The 27,446-nt window shown below is 41.1% G+C and overlaps 1 protein-coding gene across 1 annotated transcript in view; it reads right to left on the reverse strand.

Moving 5' to 3' along the window:
* The window catches only part of FNDC1 (fibronectin type III domain containing 1), a 125,395-nt gene that overhangs the window by 36,973 nt on the left and 60,976 nt on the right, over window positions 1-27,446 (reverse strand). The window contains exons 5-11 of the mRNA XM_014519127.2: window positions 24,834-25,021; window positions 24,471-24,578; window positions 20,439-20,627; window positions 16,497-19,610; window positions 14,100-14,218; window positions 11,177-11,288; window positions 6,886-7,260 (exon numbers count right to left, since the gene is read on the reverse strand). Of these exons, the coding sequence (XP_014374613.1) occupies window positions 6,886-7,260; window positions 11,177-11,288; window positions 14,100-14,218; window positions 16,497-19,610; window positions 20,439-20,627; window positions 24,471-24,578; window positions 24,834-25,021 (4,205 nt within the window). The remainder of the gene's footprint in view (window positions 1-6,885; window positions 7,261-11,176; window positions 11,289-14,099; window positions 14,219-16,496; window positions 19,611-20,438; window positions 20,628-24,470; window positions 24,579-24,833; window positions 25,022-27,446) is intronic.

The raw sequence follows: 27,446 nt of genomic DNA on the forward strand, positions 1-27,446 counted from the left end.
GAATTACACTTGTGCGTAAGTGCCAAAAACACACTTAGTTGACTAGAAGACCACCATTCACACACATGAAGGGAAACAATTCTGCTCAACATGGATTTCAACAAGATATGTATTTGTGTGCATCTGCTTGTGTGCACACGTACATATAATACACACATATGCACTGCATACATTATATATATAGTAAAATATGTGTGTATGCATGTATTATATAGTAGAGAATGCAGTTTGTACATATGCACACATGGTACGTGTCTGTAAGTTGATATTAAAGGTATTGCATACAGATATCTAATCTGTGTTACACACACTATTCAAGTGGATATGAACACATACCATCTTGAACGTAGTCCAGTTGCACACACCAGTATAAATTATATTAATACAGCTATCTGACATATTTCATATTTATCTATGCAGTGAAATTAAATTACTTTATTAAAAAAGTTATAGTTGCCTTGTAGCACTTAATAGAGTAGAAAAATTTAGGCATATTAAAGGAGTATAGTGTTGGAAAATCTCAGTTAGCAGTGTCAACGAATAAAATTAAAAATAAAATCTGAATCATATTATTATTTTATATTTTATTTATCTCCTTATTTTAGAACTAAGCAATGAACATACAAACATAAAATGTCTATTTCTTGCTAGTACACTCAGATTAAAAAATACAACTTCAATAATATAGCAATGATTTTATTGCCAAAATAAACTTAGAAAATACAGGAAATTAATTCATTCTTGTGAGATTTTAACATAGCAGAAGTCTGAGATTTTTTCATGTTGCACTGCTGCAGCTAGTCATCAAGTATGTGCAGTAATGAATGTCCACTTATTCTCTACCAGGCTCACCAGCAATCCAATAGCTTTTTGCATGAATCCAATGAATCTTTGCAACACAGCCAGCCAGGAAGGCCAATATTTATAATGTACATACGCTCCCTCATTCTTTTTTTAACACAGACTGCCAGGTAAATTTGGAGGCTCAGATACGCAGGAAGCTTGGAAACTGGGAGTGAGCAGATTTCAGTCTTTCCTACTGCTCAGTTAATAAATCTCTCATCACGTTCATAATCCAACAGACATCATGTTAGCACTTGGTCAGGTTGAGTTCTCCCAGTTCTTGAAGTTGGATTTCTTTAACATCAACTATGGCGTTGAAATAGCAGTAGTTCTTAGTTTAAAAAAAATCCACTTGAAGTTTTTCTCATGTTTATGCTGACTGCTGCTCAGAGATGTAACCAGCAGGTTTTGTGCCCTGGGCCAGTGTTTTCCAAACCTGGTGCTTTTATGCCTCAGCATAGTAAAGCTGGGTACTCCTGCACCCTCTACTGCAGCTGCCACCACTACTTCTACTACTGAGTACTCTCACTTATCATCACTGCTGAGTGCCACTAATTCACCTTGCAGGCAAGGATGGGCAGAAGGGAATTCAACAGCAAGAGAAGGGGTAAGACAAGTAGGGGAGTGAGAGAAGGGTCTTTCCACCCCCAGATGTGGCACACTGCCCTGCTGCTGGCTGTTGCTGCCCCTCAAAATCTCTAGGGACCCTCTGTGGTGCTCCCTCTAAGGCAGCATCCGGTGCTGGTGCCCTGCATGCCCACCCCTAGTTATGGCTGCTGTAGCTCCTCTGTCAGCCCCTCCCACACTGATCATGAGGATAGTTAGGCATGGGAACAGGCTACCTAAAGAAGTTGTGGAATCTCCATCCCTGGAAATTTTCAAGAGCAGGTTGGACAGACACTTCGCTGGGATGGTTTAGCCAAGAATGATCCTGTTTTGAGCAAGGCACTGCACAAGATGATCTTGTGAGGTCCCTGCCAGCCCCCCTTTCCTATGATTTTTTGAATGCTGCTCCTTAGTTAGCTCTTCACTGGCATTTACCTTGATTTGTCAGCCTGCATGAAATCTACCATCTGCTTTGCCTCCACTTGAATTTTACCATATGCTAGCTAACATGGGGTTAAAATCGCACCTTTTTGACCAGTGAGAGTAGAGCAAAACAGTTGGGTTGCTTGGACAGTTTTGCTGACAAACTAAGCCTGGACTGCCAGATTCGTTTCTATGTTAAATGTTGCTAAATCTGCAGAAATGTTGATAATAGGATCTGCTGGGATGAGCAAATATTCTGCCAAATATTTAACAGGCTTTGCCAATAAATTCGTAGAATATGCGGTGGCATTTCCAGCATTAACAGCCTGAGACTGTTTAGAAGCCAAGTGCAGATGGTGACAAAATATCAAGTTCTGGCAGACTAGCTGTTTCATTCAAGTGGATGGTGTGTATTTCCAGAATGTGACTGAAGAGATAGACAGTGCAAAAACATCCTTTGGAAACACTCAGGACAGAGCATCATGAAATGTCTGGGACATTTTCGTAGCACCATAAGCAGCAATTGTTTATCTTTTTTCAAATATAATATAGTAATTGTTAAATAGGCATCATGGTGGACCTGGCTCTTTAAGCATATTCCTCACATCAGGGAAGACTGTTTTATTGCGTGTCAAATGTTGGCCAAGCTGAGTGCAGAGGAGCTAAATGAAAATGCCATAGAAATCTTTTAAACTCCGAAGTAAGGACTAATAGCTCCCAAGCTATATAATATGTAAGCAATGGGGTTGAGACAACATCCTTTCCTTTCAGACTTTCGGTTGGATGCACGGGCAGCAAAGTTCTGGCAACACATACGACTATTTTTATGCAACACATAATAAGGTCTTCTATCGATCTGTTTTGATCCATGGCTGATATAGTGCCTCTGGCAAGCAAAGGCATTTGGGTCAGCCCTCCTAATGAAGTGAATGCTGGAAAGAAAAGAAATACCTATTTTTAATGTTCTTCAAACTTAAGATAAAATTCAGCCAATAAAGAAAAGGAAGTACTTTTAGGGCCAGCTTCTGACACCTTTGTGTGCATGCAGCACACTTGTACACCATGACTCCATGAACAATCTTTGAAGTCAGTGGGTATGCTTGTGGGACAGGGTGCTACCTCATATGAAAGGGAAAAGAATCTGACCTTAGGTCATGTCTTCATGGCACAGTGCAATGCTGTGGAAAGGTATCTAAACTAGGTCAGAACAAGGCCCTGTACTTGAAGCAGGTCAGGTTGTCTAGGTTAATAACACACAGCCTCTCAGGCATGGTTAACTAACCTGGGCACAGCACCTCATTAACAAGGCTATACTGTCCCCACCATTTCAAGATCGCTTGGACAATGAGCCAACGGTCAGCTACGGCTACACAAATGTAAGAATTATCTGTAGAACATTTTTATGGCTCATTTCCCATTTTGTGGCACTTTAAATCTGATGCACTGGTGACACCCTATCCATTTATGCTGCTATTAACATGTTAACTGATGCATCAATATAATATGTAGAGGGCATCTAAGAAACATAATTCATCACCAAATTGCCAGAAAAGAGGAAAAGAAAAAGAGAGTGAGAGACAATGTGAGAGGAAGGAAGAAAACAGAACATGCTAGACAACGTGCCAATAGATTTCACTTGAATTTTCTTTTCAAATTAGACTGTACCTGAAATATGTGTTCCTCTAATAAAGAGAGAGAGAGACAGAGGAGTTCAAGGAAACATTAACAAAAGTATGCTAGACTGCAAAATAAGGGAAGAGAGATAACAAAAGGAGTGCCAAAGAGAGAGTTGGCCTGACTTAGGCAGTAGTAATAGCAGTAAAAATAATTTAGATGACATCTGTCCCCATTCCCACCACTTAAGGAACAGCTGTATTAAATAACTACAGTAAAAAAAAAAGTTACTAATACTGTAAAACACAGCACTTCAATGAAGGCGTGAAAAAAAACTAGCAACAATATACAAAGAACAAATAAGCACACAAAAGTGCTTTTCTAAAAAAAATAGTGACCAGAAAAGATATGAAGGGAATTCTTGATGCAGTCAGCGCAGTAAACAGGTTTTTTAAAGCACACGTTTGGTTCAGCTGTCTTACAATTGGCAATGCCACAAAAAGTTAAGCTACTTATCTCAAAGGCATAGTTACAGAGCATGTAACTCATGAAATATGCAGTGAGGTCATATCACACATGTTTTAGGCCCTTTTCATAGGATTCTGTATAGGCACACGGGTCTACCTGAATGGATGTGTTTGGCCAGATCAGAGCTTCCAACAATTTTTTAACAAGAGCTATAAACCTTTTATAGGTATAGAGCTATATTAGGAAAAACTTTCATCTGTCAGAAGGGGTGTTTTGATTATCAAGATTCAAATACCACATGCCTCAGGGTTCTTTGTGATATTTTTTCTTGGATCCACTACAAGACATCTCAGAGAAACAAAATATTATAATTACTAGAAATGTTTTAAGTTATTGCAGTGATTTTTCCTAATATTGTAATACCATGATACCATGCCATGATCTAGAGAGGACTTAGCATTAGGATGCTAAAATGAGACTTGGGAGACTGGTGTTAAATTTCCTGTTCTTCTGAATTTCTTGTATAACCCTTAGGTCCAGACTTCTCAAAGTATTTGAGGCACCTACCTCACTGATTTCAGTGGAAGTTAGGTTGCCAAAATGCCTTGGAGGATCTGAGGCCTAGTCTGTGCCTCAGGTTCCCCTCTATAAAATGGGGATAACTGCACTTCTCTACCGTACCAGGAGGTTATGATCATAAATGCTTTAAAGAGTGGGAGGTGCTCAGAAGCTATGGTGATGAGGACCATGGAAGCTGACTTGCATGGTCCTTATGCAAGTACGGCATGGTAATTTGCCAGAACTATAAGCAAAGACTTCCTGGAAAGCTGCAAGTTCATATATTTCCACTATCATCTAGCACCTATTTCTAGCTTTTGTACATTGTGGGATAGCATATCTTAAATCTATCACTGGCCCCTGACTGCATATTGTTTGTTGCACTTAGGGAAAAAAAGAGAAAGCTTTTTTTTGTGGCATCTTGATTTAAAAGTAAACAGCCAATGGCTTCTAGAAGCTGTTCTACATTTTGAAAAATGGGTGCATCTCTCCTTCTCATTCCCATGAGGCAATCAAAGGTACAATTTTTCATGTGGATCAACATGTAGGTATTCTGGGAGCAGGTATTCTGGGAACTGCATTTAGAAGACAAGGTTGTTTTTTCCCAAGAAATCTCCGTCTATATATTGACAGCACTCTTATAAGACATACAACTATTAGGCTGATAGCCTAGTAGTTATGAGCTCTCAAACAAGAAGCAGGGCACTTGTGCCAGTGTGGCATTGCTCTGTGAGGGCTACAGCTTATTAGCATACACATACACACACACACTCACACACACTCTAATGTGCCTGTATGCATGAGCACACCACGTCTCAGCATAGCACTGCCTCGTGCAAAACTGGGATACTATAATAGAGCTGGGTGCCCAAACTAAACTTAAATTCACATCGTTCACAGGTTCCTTTTAAAATCCTAACCCAAATTAAAACAGAGCAATTTGCTATAATTCTCCCGTCTGAAACCAAGAGAATGCTGCAAACTGCATTACTACTATAAATAAAAGCAGCAAATCAAGAAGCATCCACTGTAGCGGAGAGATTATATTTAATATTCCTTTTTCTCCGCACATTCATGCATGTGCACGTGCATGCATTTACACATGCATATTTACACATGGACATCAATAAAAACCGAATACAAGATTATTACTAATCATCAGCTCTCTACAAGGCAATAAAAAAAAAAATCAAATCAACAAAATACTCACCCAATCCAGCTGGGTTGGGGGAAATCCAATCTTCTGCCATTGGTTTTTTTGTTTCAACCACTGAGTTTGTCAGCTGACCATGTCTCCTCTTTCCATCTCAACTGTGCTCTTTATATTGGCAATCTGGTTCCCCTAGTTACATCTGTATTACCTGTTTCTAAATCCAATTGAAGACTACCTACCTATAGAGTTCAATGGGATGGTTTTGAAAACAGTGTCTAACGAAATTTTAAAATATAAATAGCTGGTTTCTGTTGCAGAATTCACTTAATGAATGGGTGGAAGTTAGACTTGGTGTTAAGACCAAGCTTAACACCATTAACTTTGAGTCAAGCCCAAAACAAGGGATGCAAGTACAAATGTTTTTACCTTACATTATTATAAAAAAGGTGTAATGACCTGCAATGAGACTATCTTATGTTTAACATGTGGAAAGGAAGTTCTGTTGATTGCTTTACTTTACACACACAGAGCAAGGGTGGTCTTTCCCCAGCTCTCGGGAGTAACACATTATATCCATGCTTGACTGTAACAGTTCAGGCTGGCAAGAAAACAAGAATTTTGTTTCACAGAAAGTTTCAAGGTGTTAATATTTGATTATGTTCCACATTGCAACAAAAATGAGACTTTTCAAAAATTTTCAAGAAAAAGAAAATCACATGAGAAATGGAATGTGGGAAGCTGATGTCTGAGGCCACACTCTGCTTGACTCAGAGTAGGGATTTGTCTCTGGCTCTTCTGCATCCTGAGCGAGAGTCTTAAACACAGTTGAAACATGCTGTTCTGGGGTCTCACACACTCTGCTTTGGACCAGAAATTGTATCCTGGACCTGAGAAACCTCCATCATGAAAATGCATTTGAAACAAATACATTTCCTTGAATAGTTCAGGTTTCAACAAACTGGCCTTTTTTCCAATGGAAAAACATTTCGGCAAAAAAATCTCACTTGGGTCAAATATCTACTCCTGGCAGGTTTTCTGATCAACTTTTTCTTACTTTATTGACAAAAGATCTCTTTAAAAAAGCGGGGTAGATGGAGGGGGATAGGAAGTGTGTGTGTGTATGTGTGTTTTGTTTTGTTTTTTAACATTAGTAACTGTGCTGTAACCACCACATACACTAGTCATACCTTTTGTGCTTATATCAAAGGATATAATGTTACCTTCTACACTGCATTCAGGCAAGCCATCAAACCCTAACACCAAACTGCCATCATCATCATACTGGGCATAGGTGCCCGGTGGACAAGTAGGTTGTGGTTTCTCAGTCAGTGGCTCCGTAGTTGTTGGTTCAGGTGTAGTCGTTGTAGTAGTAGTTGTGGTGGTGGTAGCTGTTGTGGTAGTCGTGGTAGTGGTTGTTGTAGGAGTCGTAGTCGTGGGAGGAGGAGTTGTTTTTTTAACCATTTCAAGGCCAATCAATGGCTTCCCTCCAAGGCTTATAATAGGTTTATCTTGGGCATTTGCTACAGGCTTGCTAAATCTCCCATGTCCGAACAAAGGCAATCCATCAGGACTCACAAGCGGAGCACCCTTTTCATCTATGAAAGAAAAGCAACAACAAACATTTTACTACCAGTCTTGAGGGTGCTTAACTCATATTATTTATCATTCATAGATTCCCATAGAAGAACCCCAATGACAGCAGAAACATTAAATAGCCAAGGATCAGGGCAACGGGCCCCCATACAGTGGCAAACCTCTTATAATGGAGATGTCACAGAAGTAAGTTTCCCTTAGGAACCTAAAAGTCCCACACCTAGAAGAAACAGCAATGATTCAGGAGAGCCTCAGACCACAGCACTCTCCATTTTTAGCAGCTGTTCAATTGATAAAGCAGATAGAAATATAATACAGTGGCAATGTTGCGACATAAAAACACAGGCTTAGGTCCTAGTCCTGTAGGAGACAGATTCAGTGATGTGTTGAACATGAGCTACATGTTGTCAACTCTGATTTACTTCCATGGGAACTGAACATAGTCAGCATCTGTAGGAGTAATCAGCAGCTCAAAGGGCTGGGCCCTCCCACTTAGGACAGATAGATACAGTCTCCTTAGGGTATCTGCTTGCCTGATTCTGACTGCCATTTCCAAAGCAGTACCCCTCCTGCCACATTATCACAAAAGCTATTTCAGCATGAAGGATCTGCGAGTCACAGAAAGATCATCTGTTTATCTGAATTTTTGGGGAGTTTTTTTAAATGATGAAATTCACCCCTGGACATACCACACCAGGATCTAGCCCAAAGCATAGGTACCACCTGGAGCCTACTTAATGAATGTCATGTCATGTAAACTACAATATTGATATATGCGTGAAAATATAGGGCTCGGCTTTTTGTAATGGAAGGCTTACCATCTTTGCATAAACTCATTACAGCTGGAAACAGATATAACAACAGGGGATTTAAAGGATTAATCATTTACCATGAATCTCAAATACTGCGTAACCAAGAGTCAATGACATTGCCAAAGCAACCCCTGGAACAAACTATGTTTGCAAAAGGTAGTCAGGAATCCATTTTGGACAATAAATACATTCTAAGCATCATCTATTAACAGATTATTCACAAAACAAATAACATCATGCTAAACACTATGGCTAAGTACAAACATTCAGGGACATTAGGGGAAGATTAAATCGATTCAAAATGGCTGCACAATCCCAGATACAGTGGGACAGGGAGGCTAGCCAAGGGGTTGGGAGTCCAGCAGGCTGGAGGGGATCGAGGGTCTGCCAGGGGATGGGAGGAGACGTGACCCACGGGTGAGATAGGTGGACAGGTGTGACCCACAGGTGAAGTGGGGGAAGCAGGCGTGACCCATGAAGGGTAGGGGGACCAAGGTTCAGAAGTTGCCGTGCCTTGGCAACCCACAGTGGGGTAGGAGGAGCAGATGCAACCTGGGGGTGGGGTGGGGTGGCGTGCAGCCCCCCACAGTGAACCTATACCCCCATGCTTCCCAATCCTGCTGCCACTGGGACTTACTTGTTCAGCTGCAGTGGTGGCAAACACTCATAAAAGCAGCTGCACCTGGAGCTGCTTGTGGGATGGGAGTTATGAGCACTAGCTGGTGGGGGGAACAAGGGGGCAGGGCAAAACATAGCCCAGTCCAGGGGAAGGAGGGAGTAAAAAGAGCAGCCCTAGGGTTGTGGCCAGTGCCTGGGTTTTCCTAACCCTGGGCTGCGCAGGGGAAGTGGACAGAAGGTCCACACACCAGTTTGATCTAAATCAAATGAGTCTGATACTACATAGATCCAGGTTTATCTTAAACTGGGTTTTGCAATTTTGACTGGTTTGTGTGCATGGAAATTCTGTTCAGTTGCAGGTTTAGACTGATTGCTGGTCACTGAGACTGGATCTGTAAGTGTAAGGTCAGCACCAGGATGAGCTAATTTTAAATTGGGGGGGCCATTTTGAACCCAATTTAACATCCTGAATATCTGTACTTGACATATAAATAGCCTATTTACTACAAATAGTTTATCTGACTGGTAAAAAGAGCTATCAACATTTAAGACAAAAATATTTTTTTAGGAGCCTTTTTTTTACAACCCAGGGGCCCCTCCTTTCTAGGGCAGGCCTCATCTCACTGAGCCATACCCCCTCTGGATTTCTCTCCTCTGGCCCCATCTAGCTTTCACTCTTGGCTGTCTACTAGGTCAGCTTCAACATTAAGATAGAGGATATTCTTGACTGGTTTGCACGCTTGGCTGGGAAGTAGGAGATGTAGGTTCAATCCCTTTCTGGCTAAGGAGACCAAACACCAGGATAGAGGAGGATCTCACTTCCTGGCCATGTGCTCTAACCGTTTAGCTATTGAACTAAAGGCTGGGAAAGTCAAACAGGCAGTCTACCTAGTTTTTCTCCAATTCCTTTGGAACTTGCATGTCTGCTCAGAAGGAACAGAATTACTATAGTGTACATGGACTACAAGTCTAGTAATGCACATAGTTACATTTAGACACAGGTAACACTTAGATGCCTTTAGGTGAAGTGGGCTTTGGGCTTCTATGTCCATCTAACAAACTGCCTAAAATACGGCAGATGTAACATTTAAACACACACAGTAATCAATGACTTAAAAGTTCACTTCAGGGAAAAAGTCATTCCAGATACACATCTCTGACTTAGTCTGGTGGCCAGATCACAAACAGATGCATATCTGGGACAAAGTTTGGTTGGCAAATATGAAGGCAGACATTCAGATTCTTTTCTGTGTTTGGCAACTAATCGTGGTAGCAACTAGGATGGATTGAGGGGAGCCAACTATAACTCTTTGGGCCAGCTAGGAAGAGGAACACATCTTATGCTCATTTTGCATCTAACTCTGCCAGCTCCAGGAAGTCCAAGAACACCATGCTGATGACTCTTTACACATGATATTAAAGGGTTTCTGTCCACAGAAGATGTGGTCTTGCTCACAAGTGGCGAGCTGCAACAAATAATTGTATCCATGTAAAACCACCTATGTGAAATCATTCCAACTACTAGCATGGACAGCTGGGTATAGGGGTGATTTCAAGCTGAATGCAGGAGCATGCTAATACTTTCATTACAGTACATTTTATAGCCATACCCATTTGTAGGTTGAAGAGAATAAAACTGCAAGCTCTACAGGGCAGGGGCTGTGCTTCCCTTCCTGTTTGTACAGTATCTAGTCCTACAGGGGTCCAGTATCCTAATCAGAGTCTCAGAGCACAATACTTCAATACAAATAGGGAGGTCTCAGCTGGGGTGCGATGGCAGAGAGTGATATGATGTCTTGCTGCATAACTGGATGTATATATTTGAATCTTGCTCTATATTTGTCCTGAATCCTGTCCCCAGTCCACCCAACTGTAAACTGGTACCTGGTCATTACAGTTGGATAGTCAAAGGTGTCTAGATATGATGCTGTCTTGTGCATTGTTGGCATAAGAAGTTGGTGTGCCTTAACTAAGCTAGCCTGCTAGGCTCAAATGGACTTTGGAGCTGACCAAGGACTCATTTGGACTCTTGCCTATACCCCACCTGAGTAAAGGGTGCTTTACAGTTAAGTCATCCCAGAAACAGCTGTGATTAGGAATTATTACCCTTCTTGCTCCTCCGAGGAAGTAATTTAATACAATTCAATTTAAGGTTCAGTTTATTTCTCCTCATTTTGGCTCAGCAATGTTGACTGGAGCTCAGGGGAGAGGGGGGTTAGACTAGTCAAGGCTTTAACCTTCCCTGCCCAGTGGTAAGGAGGCAGACACTACATGGCAAATGACCCTTCTTCACTCTGGCTGCCATGTAGGGCACAACAACGTGGTCACACTAGGTGTCAATGGCTTTTATTTTCCATTATTCCCTCCAGTAGCCACAGTAGACTGGGCTACAGCCTCACCCTTAATAAACCACTATGCTAGTTTTGTCAAGTTTATGAAAGTTTTTGCACCATCTGTATGGACACACACTATTTTTTCCCTTACTTACCCACAATAGTGCGTCCATCTCCTCCTAGCTTCACTCGGAGAGGGTTTCCTTGGGAATCTTGGAGGAACCTTCCCTCAGTATTTAATACCAGCCCTCGGTCAAGATCTACAATCTAAAAACAACATACACTGAAACTCCTATAACATGAAAGCATGTGATAATAAATGGTACTGTATTCTTAAAATCTGGGAAAACATGGATTTGAAATATGTTTTTTACAAGTAACAGAATCACTTATAAAGAGATTTTCATGGGCATAATTAGCAATTAGGTCCCCTATTACTATTTGAGAACCATTCCCTTAGAAGCCTAAGATTATTGGAAGACTTAAGAGCTTTTGAAAATGGCTCATAGAGGTTGGACACAACCTACTGTAATTTAGTCTGTTGAAAAAAAGACTAAGAGGGGGATTTGATAACAACTTTCAAATATCTGAAGGGTGATTATAAAAGAGGATGGAAATAACCTTTTTTCTGCAGCTGTAGGGGACAGGACTAGGAGCAGTGGCCTTAAACTGCAGCAGAGGAAACTGAGGTGGAGATTAGGAAGAACTTTCTGGTCAAACATTGGTATGGGCTATCCAGAGAAGTTGTGGAATCTTTGTCCTTGGAAATTTTCAAGGGCAGGTTAAATAGATACTGCCTGGATGGTTTAGTCATGTCCCTTCCAGCCCTATTTCTTATGATCTTATACCTGTGTAATCAGCCTTCACACTGGTGTTAAGAATTGAGAACGAGAATATAGCCTTACTTGAATCTAGTAGAGAATCACCCAAAGAAAAATCAGGGGTAAAACTACACTGGTGAAAATGACATCAATTTAGATGTTGTATGACCACAGCTTATGCATTTCCTAAATGTAAACAGGCTACTACTTGGTCCTCTGCCACCTAGTGGTGAAATGCTGAAATAGTGCCTAAGACAAGCCATGGAATAGTTGCTTGTTTGTCCATCCAGGCCCTTTCCTAAATTACACTGGTGTACAGAGTTAATGTAAATTACACTGGTGTAAATGGTTTGTGTGCCCAGGCTCTTACACTTGTAATATAGGTCTGAAATGCAAAAAAAGATGGATCTTTAACCCAGGTTAGTCAATTCAGATTAGAAGAGCACTTAAGGGAACTTGGGTTTTAAAACTTGAGGTAGCAGTTAAAACTCAGATTGCTTTCTTCACTAATATTTTAACCTGAGTTACCTAATTCAGGTTATGGTAGTATTAGAATGATCTTGTAGTTGTGATGGTCCGCAAATTATGCAAGATACAAGGATTTTTGTTGGTGATCTCTTTTACTGAACCAACTGCATGGCTGGAATAGACAAGCTTTCAATGCAAGACATCCTTCATCAAGTTAGCTAGTTAAGAGCATACTTTTTTATTTTTTTTGCAAATATACTATACACTTTGGTTAATTATATGTCTTTTAATTTTAAGTATTTTCAAAGGTGGCCCCATATGGTTAGAAAAAACACAAAATGTTCACATGTGAAAAGCCAGGCATTATTAACATGTAGTCTAATAAAAAAAGATACACTCCATTAACTGCCAAATCAAAATATTTTGGATTCCTTTAAATGCTCATGTGAATGTTTTTTTTATACCGACTGACTCTTTTGAAAACATCCTCCATCCAGTGCACTTTAATGTTGAACTAATACTTAGTAATGAGATTAAGATGACACGAAATTTATTAATTCCCCTCCCTTTATCCATGCTCTTAACTATTTGTGAAGCTACATATTACTCAATGTCAGTGAGAGCTTATATTAAAAAAATTACCATATGTAGGCTGGTTATAAATATGTTGGGTGAAATTTTAAAAGAATTCAGGAGCTAATCTTAGATGATATTTTGCTGCCTAAAGATGCAGAGAGGAAGTTTCTGGGGTTTTCCTATTGACATGAATGGGAGTTAAGCATCTAGCCATTTTTTAAAAATGTTATTAGAAATACATCTGCCTGTTAGGCATCTAAATATATTTAAGAAATTGGCCCAAAGGATTGTCAAAATGGAGAAGTTATCCTGAAATAAGATAGGACATACATTTACACTTTATATACATTCTAGAATTCCTTGTTTAGACATATTTATTCTGGTGCTATTCTGGAATTAGCATTATCAAAGAGTTATTCCACAGTACCCATGATAGTCACTTTCCTTCTTTAGGCAAGCCTTAAGGCTAGGGATGGATATTACACAAACTGGAAACCAGTTTAAAATCGGTAACACAACAGAAGTTCAGTGCACATAAACCACTTTTAAAATGGCTGAAACTGGTTTATGATAAATCTCAATGGATGTAGTATCAGACTTAAATGATTTAGATTAAATCAGTGTATTAAACTTCTGTCCCAGATCCCCTCCAGATTCAAGTTACTCAGAGTCCCCCAGCATCCCAGGTTACTTTGCACCTCCCCTGCAAACCCGACCTCACAAGGTGGGCAGGCCACAAGCAGCCACAAGCTTAGCCTAAGCTGTCTGCTCCAGTCCAGGCGTGTTCTTGCACCCCCGGCTTCTGGCCTGGGCCACTGCAAGCATGATGCTGCATTTCCAGAATCAAAAGGGAATGTCTGTTCAATCTACACAGCTTAAACTAAACCTGCAAAGAATGAATCAATTAAACTTCTGGTTTTTGGACCGTCAGTACTTAGCCTAAGTAACTTTGGAACACAAATCACATTACTAATTTGAAAAAAAACACATAACTGAACTTAAGGATGTTAATGCTGCTGAGTAATTTAGGTACCTTTGAAAATCCAATTTATTAAGATTTAATTAAGCCTTTTAAAACATACAACAAATAAAAACAGTATTTTTTCATCTATTTTAGAAGGACAGAATGGACTATTAGGAAATCTAATAATAAAAAAAGTACAATTTTTTTAAAAGTCAAAACATCTTGAATTTGCAATGAAGGTTACCCTACCCACTTTGTTCCTTGAGGACCATTAATTATTTTCTGTCCAGTTGGTTTCCCATTATTACCAGATAGTGGTTTTCCATTTCCATTTGTTTTTGTGGTAAGATTGGGCCTACCATTATAACCTAAAATGGGGGAAACAGTATCTTCAGTATTGTTAAACCTGTGCATAGAATCAAACCACATTTTACAGCAAAGGCTATTTAAGCAAGTTTTACTGTTACAACTGTATCTCCCACAATTACTTTGACAGAGAGGATTAGAGTGACTCATAAAAATAAATACCATTTTAAGTCATTGAGGGCTTTCTAACCACTTTTGTCTTCAGAATCCGCACTTAATTATTCACACACAAAGCTATCTGCCCAATGCATAAAATCTGTGTTAAAACAGATTAAATACAGAGGCTAAGATTTAGCAGAACACTCTTTGGCTACTGTGCACTACAAATGTGGTATAACTGGTTACTGGAACAAGATATGCAGCTGCTTTGTGTCCTAAAGCAGTCATGGCATACCACAAGACCTGGCCCAGAAACTATTACAAATAATCACAAAATTCAGAATTAAATATGAATCCCAAACCACTTATCACTATTGCAAATACTGAAAAGGCACTCCTCAGCATAGTATCCAGATCCTTTTAAAAAATGTACTACAGATCCTTAAATTAATTCCCAAACTACACAGCAAATATTCTAAGTGAGCCCATGACACTCAAATCAACTTTCCTGAAAAGGCCACAATTAAGGGACCACTAGCCATGAAACTAGCTGCTAATGAATTCCAGTGATCTCATCTTACATCATGCTATGTAAGAAATCCGTCTTGGCCTTTGATGAATTTTTCGCAGCAAGAAATTGTAGAACTGATGACCTGCTATTGAGAAAGCCCTGTCACCAGCACTTGCAAGTTCTAACTTGTGGACCCACAACTGAAGGATTACTGTCAAAAGCAGGTACTATAAGGAGGGAACTTCCTTTGAAATGAATGGCAACCCATTGTGTGCATTCAAGAGCAGAATTGGACCTGGTGTGAGTAATGTCTTGTAGCTTCTGAGAGAAAATGGACCACATTAGATGCAATACCTTAGCTCTGTGGATTTTAAATTTCTATAAAATAAATACTTTTATATTTATTTAAATATTTTTGCAGTCTGGATTCTAGAGTTGTTTGTCTTCAGTTTGTTCAGATGAGACAATTATGGGCTTGTTTAAAGTATACATAGAAGATTTGGTCTTGCTCCCACTGAAGTTAATAGGAAGTGTGCTATTGGCACATGGAACACAGATCAAGACCTTAGCTTCTATGCAATTTTAAAAGGCAGAGAGTGAAAACATCAAAAGCATCAGATAATGTGCCCTAGGCCCAATTCTCCTCTCAGCTACACTACAGTAATTCAGGAAAATACAATTAAGGATGATGTGTAATTTATCCCAACGTTAGTGCAAGCAGGAAATGCTCCCCCTCAGTTCTTAATCAAACAGAAATACTACTGAGGTATGGTTCAATGCTAATTCTGAGTGACTGCATACTGGGGAGAGTGCAGGCATTCCTAACTAAGAAATAGCCACAGAGACTGTTCAGGAATATCAAATGCGATATATTTGCTTACAAATCAGTATTCTAATGAATGTTGAGTCACTACTAGCAGGTGCTTGTGAGCAGACACTCTGCTAGAAAGCCCATGGCAAGCACCAATATTCTGAATCACTAAAATATCAGAAGCCAAAATTTAGTTGCTCACAAGGCAAATAATCATAGCCAGTGGTACAATCCCAAGTAGCCTAGGAGCTGCATTTCCTCCAGAGTAAATAGCTCTTAAGAACTAGCAAAAGCAAGGCACACCAGATCAAAATAAAACATCTTGCATAGCAGAGTAAAGAGCAGAACAGTGGGTTTCATTCAGAGCTACAAGTGGGTCTCTTGTAATTTATAAAAGGCACAGAAGCCCTGTTCTTTGCCCAAAAAGTCCAATCTTCCCAAGAGCTGTATTTAGCATACACATGTTCTTTCAGCACATACCTACTTAAGTCCTTAGTCTAAAATTAGTATGGTTTGATTTCCAAACATAGCTCCTGACTCTACAATCAAAATCACTTAGGCAGACCCCTCGAGCCCTCTTGGCTTCATTAGAATCCACATAGACATTAAGGTCTGTGTGTCCAGGTCAGATTGCAAGTCTGTGATTGACAAGTGCTTCAAGCTGAGCACCCCATGTTTTCAAGTGATAGGTAAACAGTTCTAGCTATGATCTCTGGATACTACCAAAAGATACCTAGTGCATTAGAATAAATAATTAAATCTGTGTCCTGATGAGATGCTTTTCCTTTTATCCAACAGTGGTTGGGAAAACATTTAAGACAGCCAAATTAAAAAACAAGCAGAGGAGGCATCATTTTACCTTGTCTGTAAGGAGGTCTAATGAACTGCCGTTGAGAAGGACTTCGTAGCCTTGAGTTTAGTAGTCGCTGACGGGGGGATAGAGAGGGAGAAGAAGATGAAGAAATAGCTGGAGAAGCAGCATGCGTAGGATGTGGCTGAGAAGGCCCAGACATAGATGGAGAGAGGTGTGGCCAGACCAGGCTTGGTTTAGAAGGTGTATGCTGTCTGCTAGGAGACTGAGAAACTCTTGAGGCCACAGAAGCAGAACTGGGTGACGATGCAGAAAGAGAATGCTTTAAATGGAGAGGCTCCACACCCTCCCCTTCCTCACGCTCTTCTTCTACAGAACTTACTTTGCGAGGTAGAACAGATTCCATCATTTTTCTTTTATCACTAGCAACTTTGCCTCTAGAAATGGAAGATGACCACCTTGCTGCTGAAGATGTGGGTTTCTCCTCCACTTCTCTTTGATCATGCTCACTATAATCATGATCATCATCCTCATTTGAAACTGTCTGGTGAGATTTAGGTAAAGAGAGGGAATGATCTTTTGGAGAAGATTCAACTTGTGATGGTTTTGGCAGAAACTGACTGTATTTTTTCTCAGTTTGGGATGCTGTTCTAGTAGGGACCCTGGAATATGAATGGTGTGTAGGATGAGTTTGTCTCACAGAAGTGGAGGATGACTTTGAAGATAAAGAAGTGTCCCTACTATGCTGACTGCCTCTTGATGTATCACTGAGAGAGTCAGTATCAGGCCATGTATGTTTATAGGAAGAAGATGGTTTAAGTGAATCTGGCATTTGCTCGCCTGAAGTGGTTACCCCGGATCCAGTACGTCTGCTTACTGGCAGAGAGGAACTTGATCCTCTGAAAGAGGTTATGGGGTCCTGTCTACTTTTGTGTTTTTCTTCAGCATTACTAGTTTGAGAACCTGATGGTTGCCGTTTTGAAAGAGACGAAGTAGAACTTCCCTGAGACGAAGAAGTAGGTATCCTCTTAGAAGAAATCTCTTTAGGAAATACAGAACGGCCATATACTCTGTCGCCCGCCTCCTCCTCTACTACATCCTCATCCTCTTGTAGTTTTTCATTACTTTGGTCTCTAGAATTTAATGAGGACGACTGAAGCTGAGACTGACTAGGTCTTGCCCTTTGGGAAGAGCTGGGTTCTGAATGGAGAGTTTTTTGGGATGAGAAATGGGAGCCTTCAGTTGAAGGCTTTTTGGACAAAGGCATAGTTTGTTTTGATTTAGCCAGGGTTTCCTTTACCTCCTTATCGTCCTTCTCTTCATACTGACGCTTGGAAGTGGCAGACCCTGATGAAGACCCAGTAGAAGCTGATGAAGATGATGAAGTTCTTGACCTTGGATCCTGAACACTTTTTACTTGATGGTTAGTTCTAGCAGATGAGGAAGACTGTTCAGGCAATGAAGACTGGCGGACTGTGGACAAAGAGTGTGATGTGGGAGTTTCCTCTGTTTCTCTACTACGATGTTCATCCTCTGAACTGGAGTGGTATGGCTCTCTGTGGCGAGTACTAACATCTACCTGAGAACTTCTTCTTTTAGAATAAACGGCTGAAGACTCTCTAGAAGAGGAAGGTGAGGGGTCATGTGTTATAGTAGAAGGTAATGGTTTTTCCTCTTCCAATTCTTTGTCAGTACTGGAACTAGACCTACTGCTTGAAGTTAGGTGTCCACTACTCTGAGGATGAACCTTGGACGAAATGGTAGAATAAGGTGATTTAGAGGGTTGCAGTTTAGATTCTGGGCTAATACCAACCCTGTTTAGAAATCTATTAGCTGTCTGAGATGACTTGTGCCTGGGCAGATTAAAACGCTCTGATGTGGATTGTCCTAAAGATGACCTAGACCTAAATACAGAAGAGTCTGGTCTTTTCTTTTCATGTTCTGCTTCTGAGTCCTCACTATAATGATCACCATCATTGGAAACATCCTTTCCTACAGACTTATGGTTAGCAGAAAATGGGAAGCGTGAGTGAGTTGAAGAATGACTAGCAGAAACAGAAACAGCAGTCCTTGCTGACACAGCTGCAGTGGCAAAGTTTGGATCCCTTGACACGTGAGGACTGGAACCTGTGGGAAGCCTTTTCTGTGGTGATGGAGACAATTCTCCATCATGAGAAGAAAGTCTGGAATTTGAATTTTCATCTCTATCTCTGGTTTCTTTGCTATCATCATCATTGTGACTATGAACTAATTTAGAAGAGGGATAGTGTGAATGACTTTGAGAATTTGGACTTGATGAGGTAGGTAATTCAACTGGCCCAGAAGCAGGGTCTGGTTTAGTTCGATGGCTCTGGACTACCTTGCGAGACACAGCCGATTGCCGACTTGAAGGTAAAGCCAAATGAGTATTCTCCAAATTTCTAGATGGTGTTTTACTTGACCCCATGTCTTTAAAAGGCACAGAATCTAGCTTTGCTCGTTTTTCCTTCACACTGTCTAGGAGTTCATTGTGCACATTTTCACCAGGCAGGCTATCGGAAGGGTTTTTAGGAGAAGGAGTACTGGGGTTGTCTTGTCTTAGACGCTTTGTTTCATTGTCTGTGTACTTAGGAATGGAAGATGCTGAGGAAGAGGAGGAGGAGAGTTGTGATAAGGAGGAGGATATTGATGATGAGCCATGCTTGTCTGTGTTTATCTGCCTTGTCAGGGAGGGAGTGCGTGATCTAGCTGGCATTCTACCTGAAGAACGGACAGAGTGGAATGGCCTACTTGGGGACAGGAGCCTAACATGTCTCCTCTGATCCTCGGTCTTAGGTAGTATTGTTGGAGTTTCGTTAGAGGAATCATGCTCATCTGTGACTTCAGTGGCTTGGGGATCAGGTTCCAACTCTGCTGTCTTTTTAGAGGATAGCTGTGACTTATTTAGGACCCCACTGCCAGCCAAGAGTTTATTCTTAAACTCAGAAAGATGACTATTTTTATCTGTACCAGTGACAGAACTAGAAGAATGAGCAGCAGTATGCTTAGAGGAAGTGGATAATTTCTGAGAAGAAACAGAAGAAGTTTGAGAAGGGGATGAAGGGGCAGCATTCCCAGATTTCTTAGACTCCAAATTATCTTGAATGTTTGTTTTTTGATGAACATCCAAATCACCTCTAATTGCTGTAAAAAGAAAGGGAAAAAAAACCCTCTGCTTTAGTCACAACATTACATATAAACATAGCAACAACAAAAAAAGAAAAGCCCAAGGAAAAAAGTATCACTCGGCCAGCAAAAGCCAGATCATGTTTCAGAACACCAGATAATAATACTTTCTCTATTAATAAATCTATTTGGAAACAGAAATATCCTTCTTTTATCATCATAGAATCAAACAAGCAATTTATTATCTAAGAATGGAGTACCAAAGAAAATGACTGGGGCCACATACTCAGCATAGCTTTTTTAACCTCAATGGCATTATGCTGGTTTACCCCAGCCAAGGATCTGCACATTAACTCTTAATCTGCACATTAACTCTTTTCAGCATTTCAAGTTTTCTACCAATGTAATGACATACATTTAGTAGTAAGTAGAGAGTTGACAGTCTTGCCTAAGTAAAGATTGTAGGATTTAGCCAATTAACTTTTAAAATTGAAATTTATTTATGCTGCAAATACAGTCAGGAATAATTCATGTAATAAAGTAGAGTTAGAACTTTGTAAAGGAAAGAGAATATATATTTTCATGTAGTGGATACCAATACAGACAGATACATGTTTACTTTAAAAATGTTCTGTTCCAATTTGTATGCATTACAAAGATGCTTAATGATAAGCAGCTATAAAGCATATTGTTACTTTTTATTGAAATGAAACAAGCAGTACTAATGAACTGCAATTCTACAGCTTTGGTGGAATGCTAAAAAATGTCAAATAATGCAATAAAAATGAACACAGACAAGACAATGACTCAAGTAGGTAGACTAAGCCATAAACACAGAATGCTTACTTGCTGGAATAGCGACACTGAAGGCTTTAGACTGAGGACCTTGCCCCCTCCTGTTTGCTGCACGGATTTTGAAAATATAACGTTCCCCAGGCTGTAGACCATCTATTATGGCAGAGGTTGTACTTCCAGGATAGGTGATGGACTTTGCTCCGAATGGTTTGAGTGCCGGGGCGTATGAAAGAATGTATTCTGAAATGATTTGGCAGACGGTTGGAAGGAGGAAACTGAAAACAGTCCTGTTTCCAGCGGACAGACTGTATGGGTAGGATGAATTAGAACGTGCATTACTAAAATTAATACATTAGCAATGCACGTCGAGTCAACAGCTGGAGCATAAAGACATGATATATAGTAAGTTGAATAAACATTCATTCAGCCTATTAAACAAAAATACATAAAGTAAATTAGCTTATTAAGTACACAGGATACAGAAGTTAAATCTTTCTAAAGAATATTTAGACAACAATCCCCATTGTTGATATTTATACCAAACAATAATTTTGATGAGAACTGAGTATTCTAAATAAAGCTTAACAGAAAAAAATAATTACAGAGTCAATTATTGGTACGTGGTCAGTTACCGCTCTAGTAATGTATTATTTGATTCAACCAATCCCAGTTTTGTTTTTAAACACTAAAGATTTGGGGGTTTAAAAACGCTATGCTATCCTTCTGCAAAGACATTTTTTCTAATACAAATTTAACTAAATTAATCTAACGGCAGAAAATGTGGTTTATATAATGAAATGCTAGCATTTCAAGTGGCTACTAAAGATGAAATTCTATTACCTTTTGTGTGCTCAAATGGCAGCTGTCCAGCCACATAAGTGCCCTTTTTGTCATTTATATATAGTTTAAGACTGTATTACTGGCACAGCACAGATGTAGTATACACGTGTAAAGTGAGCACGCTCAGAAGAATACACACTTTCTAGGGGGGGTATGTGGCTACATGCACACACACAGGATATGCACATAAGGCACAAAATTGTTGCTGGACAAAAATCTAGCAGGGGGGAATTTTAGCTGCAAGAGCTAAGTGATTGCCCATGAGAGGTTTAAACTTGCCAAGCACAATGCTCTATCTACCACACCACAGGTTACGTATTATTCGGGCCCTTCTCTATCACTGCTTTTGAAGCTGGCCCATAAGCAGCCAACAAAGGGAGATATGTGGGCCCTGGAAAACAACACATGAATGTGTGCCTTAATGAGCCCTGTTCAACCTGCAGTATGGTGTATGAAGCACTATTCTAGGAAGCCAGAGATACAGGTTCAAACCCTACCCTCTGGGTGAGCGGGGCCTAGAATCTGGGTCTCCTACTTCATGGGAAAGCACCTTAATATTTTGGCTATTGGGGCTAAAACATGGGAGAGACGTTGTTGTCTTCCTCATTCCTTCTGGGACCTATACCAGTATATGCGTGTGCACAGCTGCCTGGCCCTTGCATGCCCACTGAGCATGCACACCGTATGCACATGAACTTGCACATCCACAGAGCAGGGGCAACAGAACTGTAAATTACTTGTAAGATCCTGGGGCAGTGCACCTTTGGTGCCTGCCACTTGAAGTCAGCTGCCTGCTCTAGCCCAGGTGCCTGATTAAGGCAGTCATTTTCAAACAAAGGTCAGTCAGGCAGAGACAGCAGTTAGCTGCTTGCAGCCGAGGGAGCAGCACCATCCAGCTCCCTGGTGGCGTGAAACATCCTGGAGGCAAGGGCAGGAGCCAGGGGGATGGCTTGGAGGCTCCTGGTCCTGGGCATGACCTAAAACTGCACTCTGCCAAGGAAGGAAGGCCTGGTGGAACTGCCGGTGGTGCAACAGCCCCACTCAAATACCAGGACCGCTTGCCTCCCTGATGAAAAGTGGGTCGCCTTAATAACCCCAGCCCCCACAACACTGTGGGTAAGAGGGCCAGGCACAGCTACAGCCACCTGAGCCCAGGGGGTGTAAGACCGCAGGAAAAGAAGAAGGCCAGGCACAGCTATGGCCACCTGAACCTACAGGGGTGAAAGACCTCGGAGGCCCCAGGGAGGGGATAGTTGTGTAGCCCCAGAGAGATGGGGTGGTAGAGAAGGCCCTGACAAGGGTTGAGTAGGACTGAGGGTCAGCCTGAAGGGTAGCCCAAGGGGGTGTGCTGAGTAGAGTTGTGGGATGGCCAGAAGGTCAGCACATGGGCCAATCCCCAGGAGATCAAGTTGTGGGGTGCACAGAGCCCAGTGAGGGGCTAGGGCAGAGTTAGCCCTCCATTCGGTGAATCAACTGGCCACTACCCAGGAGAGGGTTGCAGGAGAGGCCCGAAAGACTGCGTGTCACCACCCGAGGCATGACTCGGATAAGCCTGATGGTTTATGGGGCTACTCAAGGGAGTAGGACAAGGGGGCACAGTATCATGCAGTGGGCAAGAGACCCTGTGAGAGAGGGTGGAGTGCAAGAGGCCCCAGTGAGAGGAGGGCAGTATGAGCGTGTGAGGGAATGAGACCAGACATCGGATAAAGTTGGCCTGGCTTTAGGCCAGGAGCATAGCAACATACTGGATGCCATCTGCGAGGCATGAACCACAGTGTAGGGATGGTGCAGAGCCGTGGATAGTACTCCCTGGTATCGGGGCATGTAATGAGTAGTCTCCCGCATTTACCACCAGTTCACTGATACAGCCAAGTCATGGCAGGTGAGACTGGGTGGACTGCCGCATAGACAGGAGGGCAGGCCAACTTAAGACTCTGCCCCAAGCTTGCCCCCTGTCAGAGCCAAACAATCCAGCTGCAGTGTCCAAGTGCAATTTAGGCATGCAAAGAGTAATTGCTATTTTATTCTAATGGCATTTATATAGGAATGGACAGAATTAATAAACTAGGGCACCTATACATGTGCCAAATGCCTGCTCCAACGTGATGTAATTAGAATGTGTCGGAGCAGACTTGAGTAATTGAGCCTGTTTGATCAAACAGACTCGATTAACCTAGTCTGCTGCTGCATTCTAATTAGAACACTCCAGCAGCCTTGGTGTCATACGTATTCAGCATCCCTGCATTTCAAAGTGGCAGCAGGAGCTCTTTAACTAAAACCTTTTGAATAAGCTTTAGTTAAAGCTTCTCCATTGCCATTTTGAAGTGCAGGACACTGAATACACAAGATGCTGGAGGCATTTTTATTACAGCGGTTCCCAAGAGCCGCTATAATTAAAACACTCTTCTCCCCCAGCCGAAGCACATGTAAAGATGCCCCTAATTTTGCATCTTGAGAAGAAATATTTGGCCTTAAGGTTCCTAAGTGATTTGTCATTTTGCAGTTTGTGGATCCCTGAAATGTAGGGCCTTAGAGGAGTCTTTGTAGTGTGTACTTAATCTCTGAAAACACAACTTCTTTAAAAGGCCACTCAAACTGAGTCATCCCAAATCACTATTCACTTCTGAAAATTTAGGGCAAAGCATGTAGAGTGCTCAGAAGTCAGTGCATGTCATGAAATTTCATATCATATCCATGACATTGCATACTTTTAAAAAAAAAAAAAAGAATTGAGGTAATTTTTTTATGCCTGTTCGTTAATGAACAGGCATAATCCAATTTATGCCTGTTCGTTAAAAAGAGCCTTTTAAATAATAAATTTAAGATTGTCAGGAAACAAATCTTTTCAGTACTTTGTTGCTTATCCTATTTTTCATGCCTAACCATCCAAAGACCTTTGGATCCAAAGGTCACTTCAATAGCAAAAACTTTGTATCATCCCAGGAAAAGGTTAGGGACTTCACTTGGCTAAAGCTGACCCTGAATTAGAAAGGAGAAAAGTCTCATTTCATTCAGCTGTAAGGACTGCCAGTAACAAGAAACTGTTGATATGGTCCGCTGTTTGCACAAAAGTTCCCTTTATCAAAGTCTGCCTCAGGCTAAAAGTCTTTCTGAGAGAAGCACAGCTTCCTACTATTGTACGTTATACAACAGCAGAGCCTGGCTTCACTAATGATAGCACAAATTCAAGAGTTCAGTATTTTCAGTTCTCTTTCAGTACACTTATTGCTAGTAATAACCTACCTTTGACTTTTCCTTCACTCTCTGAAAGAGGTTCCCAAGATGCAGTGACAGATGTTGGTTTGCCTGATACTGGCCAGACATCTAAATTTTCAGGAGCACTAGCAGGAGCTGTGAAACATTTGATAATATTCAGAAAAACAGCAGTTAAGGTGGGAAGTAATGTTTATATCATTTGCCATGTCCCTCCTGTATCCTTCCCTCTGGCCCCTCCCACCCCAAACCAACATTCCAAAAACTTGAATGTGACCATTTTAAAAAGATATAAATTAAAATACTTCAATCAATCAATCAGAGCCAGGTGTGGCTGAACTAGATCTAAAGTCTCAAAATGTATGTCACATTGAAGGACACATTAATACACACCGGCTTCTGGGGTTCGTTGGTAAACAGAAACACTCCATGTGCCTTCCTTTTCTCCCTCCGAGATGCGGACCGCAAATTCATACATGGTGTCTGGCATCAGATTATCCACTAAAGCCCGCCGGCTAGGCACCTGTTTATAATCCCACCTTGCCGATTCCCCTTTCTCGCGATAACGAACAGTATATTGCCTGGGAATGGAAATGAGAGGGGCAAAAATTCATAACCCATCCAGTAATGCCACCGGGATCAAGCATAGTCTATATCTTTTTCTATAAACATGCATGGCTAATAAAATAATCCAAAAAATTTAGTAGTTCATATCAGAGCACAGAGATGCTCCAGTCAAGAACAAGTTACCTCAAGATATACGAAGGTGGGGACCTACAAGGCATCAGTTGCTCTTCAGTAACTGCCCACGTGCCTGCTCTTATTTTGCACTAAATGAAAACTTAGTATAACAACACAGTATGTTAGACCTATTTCACTAAGGGCTACATTATTTCAATTTAGTTTTCATGTATTTGTGGGGTACAAGCATGCCGTTACTGCAGAGCAGCTGATATGCTTTAAATCCCCAACACTGCTTACTGCATGATAACTTGTTCATGAGCACACACCCTAAGGGTGTCTGTACACATGCTCTAGGGTTCGGGGGCAGGGGGATGTTAATTAGAGCAGCTCCTACACCTCTACGCTAATTAAAACGCCACAGTGTCACATGTATTCAGCATCCCATGTTTAACTAAAGCTCATTCAACAAGTTTTAGTTAAAGCTCTCCCGCCACCATTTTGAAATGCGGGATGTTGAATACATGCGACGCTGCAGCACATTCTAATTAGAACATGTCAAACAACATATATAGGGACCCCAATGTCCTTACAGAGCATAAATCACTGCAACACCCAGTCACTGATCTTCTGAGCTCCCCAAACACCAAAGTAAATGATTTATGAGCTGGTTGCACCCTGGGAGGAATCTGCTCTAGAAGAAGGGTGTAGTGTTTTGCCTACTGCCCTTCTAGGGGTTGTCTCAGGGGGAAGGACAACATTGCTATGGATGGGATTACCAGAAGCCTTGCCAATGGAGGTTGCCTGTGGGACAGCTAAATTAGTATATCTCCTGGCTGCATCTTCTCCCTGGCCAGGATCATGCAGTGGCAGGCTCCTCCAGTGGAAGAGGGATTGTGGCATACTTTATCCCAAAACCCACACAAGTGGTCCTTTACACTGTCAAGGGTCACCCCCTCTGAAGGTAACATATTCCACTGTCTAGTCTCTTTATGTATTTAAATTCTATAAAATGTGATTACTATATAAAGTGAAGAGCTTCCAGTGGTGCCTGATCCTGACTGGGGTCTGAAGAAGTTATTGAACTATATATAAAGAAATCTAAATAAAAACAATCCCAAGAATCTTTCAAGGAAACATGTATGTTTCTTTAGTTGAGTCCAGTTGCAGTAATCCCAGGTGATGTTTTAGTTTTTCTAGATCCCCACCCCCCCAAAACACCTCTGCATTTTGATTTTGGCAAGACTTTTTTTTTTTTCCCTGGCAAATCCTGGGGATCCATGAGGCTCTGATGATACCACTGTATATTTGCCATTGGGGCCCAGCCTGAGTTTTTTTTTTCCTTTTTCAGTCAGACCATTTCTCCTTGTTCTGGAAGTACACGTTACAGCCTTCATCGCTATTACTCCTTCTGTGTCCTCTGGTATACTTCAGCCTAGCACTACATAGCCCCTAACTATTCCCATACTGAGAAACACATTCCAATGAATACAAACAACTGGCAACTTCCTAGTTTCTTGGTTCACATTTGCCTTTGACCATTGTGGCATGCTGCTACATGCCAAGTTCCTCCATTCATATAAGACCATGACCTACTCAACCCCAACTCCACTGGGTTTCTGGAAGGTTAGTATTTGAAAAGGGAAAACCTGAAGATCTATAATAGCTTACAGCAGCACTACCCCTTGAGCCCAAGTTTCACTCTCAGTCCCAGATTTGTCTGTAAAGTTGGCCAAGTGATTACCATAGTCTTGCTCAACAGCTTGCTTCCCTTTCTAAACTCTGAAATGGGCATAACCTCAAATTTAGATCACAACTATCCTAAAATTTAGCTGTTTCCAAACATGGGATTTTGTGTTTCTATCAATTACTTTGGTTAATAGAAGAAAAAAATATCTTGTAACTCTCAGTCTGAAAAGTGGCCAGCAGTATTATACAACTCCTCTAGTTTGAGATATTATAGTTTCCTGTCAGACTCTTTAATCAGTCCTAGGGGGAAATATCTTTGCCTATAAATATCAACTAAAAAACACAGTGTTTACGGCAGAGCAGTTGAGGCGCCTCGCTACTGCTCCAGAGGCATAAGTCAGAGTCTTGTGCAAGACATACTGAAAAGCTGCCGCCAGTCAACCTAGCTGTACATGGGCACTTGGTCAGTCAGGCTAAGGAAACACAGGAGATCAGACATGATGCCAGTCACATCATTCCCTTGTAGGCCACAAGAAACTGGCTGGCTTGAGCTATGCTAGCATGGTGGGACATGCTAGACAGAGCCTTGACTTTTTGACCTCACACATATTTTGGCCCAATACAGCTAACATAGAG

This window comes from Alligator sinensis, unplaced genomic scaffold, assembly GCF_000455745.1.
Source record: "Alligator sinensis unplaced genomic scaffold, ASM45574v1 scaffold682_1, whole genome shotgun sequence".
Taxonomy (NCBI): Eukaryota; Metazoa; Chordata; order Crocodylia; family Alligatoridae; genus Alligator; species Alligator sinensis.